Source organism: Lactuca virosa, chromosome 5 (assembly GCF_052849685.1).
Source record: "Lactuca virosa cultivar CGN04683 chromosome 5, Lactuca_virosa_CGN04683_v6, whole genome shotgun sequence".
In the NCBI taxonomy this organism is placed as follows: Eukaryota; Viridiplantae; Streptophyta; class Magnoliopsida; order Asterales; family Asteraceae; genus Lactuca; species Lactuca virosa.
Window position 1 is genome coordinate 109716009 of NC_136430.1, and position 4538 is coordinate 109720546.

General features: G+C 34.2%; 1 protein-coding gene across 3 annotated transcripts; it reads left to right on the top strand.

Annotated features, from left to right (window-relative positions):
* The first annotated feature begins 998 nt into the window (after nt 1-998).
* LOC145117499 (uncharacterized) lies at nt 999-4315 on the top strand. Of its 3 annotated transcripts, none has more exons than XM_079053782.1 (5): nt 999-1498; nt 1630-1830; nt 1910-1966; nt 3615-3747; nt 3966-4315. In XM_079053782.1, the coding sequence occupies exons 2-5, from the start codon at nt 1783-1785 to the stop codon at nt 4130-4132; spliced, it is 405 nt and encodes a 134-aa protein (XP_078909908.1). In that variant the 5' UTR covers nt 999-1498; nt 1630-1782; the 3' UTR covers nt 4133-4315. The 3 variants fall into 3 exon arrangements, 2 of the variants coding, with proteins under 2 accessions (XP_078909908.1, XP_078909909.1); XM_079053783.1 differs by having other exon boundaries at nt 1000-1498; nt 3615-3669; XR_013712691.1 differs by lacking the exon at nt 3966-4315 and having other exon boundaries at nt 1007-1498; nt 3427-3937.
* Nucleotides 4316-4538: the final 223 nt, after the last annotated feature.

A 4538-nucleotide genomic window follows, 5' to 3' on the forward strand; every position in this document is an offset into this window, starting at 1 on the left:
AATGCGTGTAAATACCCCATGGAGCCTAAATTGGAACTAACCAAGGATGAAAATGGAAGCCAGGTAGATGCTACTAAATATAGGAGTGTGGTTGGTGCACTAAGGAACTTAACCCATACCCGGCCTGATATCTCTTTTGCTGTCGGGTTGGTAAGCAGGTTCATGGAGAGACCCACAGTTCAACACTTGAAGGCTGTGAAGCATATCCTGAGATATGTGAAAGGGACAGTAGATTATGGTCTGATTTATGCAAGAGGTAGTGGTGAAGACATTATTACCGGTTACACGGATAGCAACTATGCAAGAGATGTGAATGATAGAAGAAGCACAGGCGGAATGACATTCTACCTCAATGAAAACTTAGTTACCTGGGCATCACAAAAGCAACGGTGTGTTGCTCTTTCTACCTGTGAAGCTGAGTTCATGGCAGCTACCACAGCAACGTGTCAAGGAATTTGGATCAGAAGGTTGCTTAGCGAGATAACAAATTGTAACATCAAGCCACCGGTACTGTACATTGACAACAAATTTGCTCTTGATCTGGCAAAGAACCCCGTGTTTCATGGGAGGAGTAAACATATCGATACAAGATTCCATTATATAAGAGAATGTGTTGAGAATGGAGAAGTTACAATTCAACATGTGAACAGCAATAAGCAACGGGCAGATATTCTCACGAAGTCGATGTCAAGAACCAAGTTTGAAGAGATGAGAAACTTGCTAGGAGTGAAGCAAGTAACCACTTCTGGATTAAAGGGGGAAATGTTGGAACAATCCAGAAGATTAGAAGATTTATCTCTTATCTTATTTATTTTTTGAGTTTCTTTAGTCATTATCATCTTTCCAGCAATTTAGAGATAAACTCATAAGTTAGTTTTGTTTTTCTTTTCTAGTATAAGTACGAACTGTTTTTGGTGTTTTACGTAAGTTTTTTGAAGTGAAAAAAACCCAACAGAAAGTTGGACGAAAATACCCTCTCCTTTGTTTCTTCTTGTTATCTGTTTTCTCTGTGGACGAAAATACCCTCTCCTTTGTTTCTTCTTGTTATCTGTTTTCTCTGTTCTCCATTTTTGTACTCTGAATTAAGCAGGATCTGTTTACACAGCATACCCCCACCGCCAACATCGATTTCTGTTCACCGCCATTTCAGCCGATCTGCTTATCCCTCTTCTTTCTCCATTACAGTCGATCGTCTCCACTGCCTCGATCCTCTTCTCTCCTTCTACCACTTCTCTGCTCCGTGTGTTTCTGCTTTTTCCCCTTCCTGTGTTCGCTCTTTCTTCCTTCTATATTCGATTATGGCTCCGGCTGTTTCTGCTATCATCTCCAATTAAACCTCTGATGTTCCAAGACTTCTGTATAGCTTCCCCAAATCGACTGCCATAAAATCACCGGTGAACCCTGAATCCCCCATCAAGGCGTCGATTTTTGCCTCTGAGTTGCCATATAGCATACATCGTCTAACATCCATTACCTTCCTTCGCCAACAACGCCGACTGTAAGTTCTCTTTTCCATCTATCAAATCGATTTCTTTTGTCTGAAATCAACATGGTACGTGATTTTGAATATGATTTTCAACACATTCACAGATTTGGGACTAATTTGGGACCTTGTGTGCATATTTACAGATTTGGTCTACGGTTTCTTTCTTAATTTGATAATCGATTGTTCAGTGTAAGTCGAGAAGAAGATGAAGAAGCTCAGGAAGATACTGAAGAACGTTAATTTTTGGAATGGAAGAGAGAAGGCGGCCACATAGATGATTGGCCACAGGGGCTGTTATGGTGGTTTTGCTATTCATCACATGTTGGATAAGAGGTTCAGGACGGGTGGGTAATTTGTACTATGTTAGAGGTGCTACTCCTTTACTTCTTCTTTCTCACTTATTAATATTCAATTTCAATTTAGATTGCTGGAGTTGAGTGTGATGACGAATATAGAGCTTCAATTGAGAAACACCTGAATGTAAGTACCTTTTTATTATCTCTGTTCTAATTGATTGAACTATATTCTGCATGTGTGTATTAATGTGGGTAATTTATGTGAATGTATATAAGAGTTTGTTAATTTTACAAGAATTTAACTTTTTTCTCTTATTTTTAGTTATGCATATAAGCCGTTTGATGAAAGTCCTATTAGAACTTTTGATGGTACCCAACTCGGGTACTCTTCATAAGCCTCCTCTCTTTTTAATTTATATATAACGAAATGGCTCTTTCTTATTTTCTGATTTTCATCTGTTTAACATGTTAAATTCGGATTGTACATGGTTTTAAATTTGGTTCTTTTGGAAGATGTAAGAACTAACTTTGGGATGGAGATATTATAAAAGATTTATGGGCAATTTGACTGTTCTTCTTGGTTTTAATGAATATCTTTGTTATTTATGATTCTTAAATGACCAGAACTTTTAGAATTTGGTTATCTAAACTTGGGAATATCTTTCGTGTTACATAGAGAAATTATTAAGAGGCTATACAACGAATATTTCATATTTTCATCATTTTTTTGGCTGCTCCCAGCCATTAGTTAATTCAGAAGATAATTGATTACTTTTTAAAATATTTTTGTATGTTTTATTACGTGGTGTTGTTATTTTGTACGTTGAGAGGGCATTGTCTAAAGCTTGGGTGACGAGGGAAGATGTTAATTACATATAGTCTAAATACTCCCAAATATAAAGTACCTCGGTTTGGTATCTAAGGAATGATTCTCAGCTACAATTTTTTAAAAAAATTGTGGTATTTTTTATATAAAAAAAATTCAAGGCATTATTTTTCTTGATTTTTACATCCAGATAATACATGAATATCCTAATTAGAATATTATTAAGATCTTTGGATTTCTAATTTCAAAATGGAGTTTTGAGACTACAATGTTATAATGGGTATAGATTTAACAAATAAATAATAGTATGTTGTTATTTCTTATATGGATGTTAACTAGAATTGTGGTTTTTTTTTTATGGCAAGCAATTGAGTTTCTTATGAAAACAACCCAACAAACAATTTGGAAGGTGAGGAGCTTTCATTTTCAAATTGTATGAACTAGACACAACTATGTTCTTTCTTTTCAGCTTTAGTTCTTACCGTTTGGTCTCACTTTTTTTTCTGCTAATTGCATAAACTTTTGCCTAGATATTGGTGTTATACCAGTAATAAAGTTCATTTTAAGTACAACTTACAAGAAAACACACAAACATTCCCCTTTTTGTCTATTAGAAAGAAATGCAAATTGGTATAAAGATAAGGGCAAAAAGGTCCAAAAGGAAAAAGGCAAGATAAAAAACAGATTTATGGAAGATGGTCAAAAAAAATATGATGAGTATGACATTATACAAACTATTATTTAGTTTTTTCACTTGCATGTTACTTTCTTGATGTGCTTATATAACTATTTTTTTTTTTTTTTTTTTTTTTTTGCAGCCAACATGATGTGAAAAGTTTATAAACTTATTATGGAGAAATGAACTTTAATTTTAACAGATTCCAGTTTCTTTGACAGATTCCACTCTTTCTTTTTTTTTTTTTTTTTTTTTTTTTATGTTCAGCCTTCAGCAATACAAATTGGTTGAGAAGATTCCAGTTTCTTTGACAGATTCCATTCTTTACAGGTTGTGTTCGTTCCTGATTACAATGTCAGTGTTGCAGAATTGTTGATTCCCAGAGGTGAGCTTTCACAGCATATGTCTTCTTACCCTTTTCCATTCCAATTTGAAGATAGTAATGAAGTGTTGATTCCCAGAGGTGAGCTTTCAGGGGAAATACATGATTATAACTTCTTCCTAAACCTATTTATCATTAGTATTGTCGATTGGTCTCTAAGGTTGTAAAATGTTTGATTTTAGATGGATTTGATGTGTATTTTGCTCATTTTCCCCAATTTTTCTATGTGTTCTTTTATTATTTATGATTTATTTGATTGATTTTTAGTTTTTGTTCATCATGCATCGTCTGCGTTTTAGGTGGAGGACAACACAGGGGCTGTTTTGCTGCAGCATTTTCTAAACAGGGAATGTTTTTTTTTTTTTTTTTTTGGGATAAAAAGTTTTATAAAAATAAAAGCCTCCAAAAGTATAAAAGTTATATGTACTATTCCACTAGGGTTAATGATCATTTCAATAAACAATGATCTGAAATGACTCAATAGTATAACCATGTCTCCAAGGGTATAGATGTCAAAGAGCAAGACTACACCAACAGAAAGTGTTTGGCAAAAGTTTAGATTAAATGCATGGATGAAAATGAGGGTCTATTTTATTTATGTGGAATTCAAGTTTGTATTTAGTTGAAAAAGAAATGGTTTTTCCGTTTGTGTTTTTTGTTTATTTCTTTTCGTGTTATTGCTTTGTTCATTTTGACCCTAGACAGGTTTTTCTGGCAGATCCAACCCCGAAAAGCGGGGCTCTTCCCTAGCTAGTTCATATATCATTATCGTTATAAAGAATATATAGGAGACCATTTAATTAGATATGGTTCATGATAAGTTTCATTCTTCACAACCTTTATTTTTAAACTAATTAATGACAACCACTCAA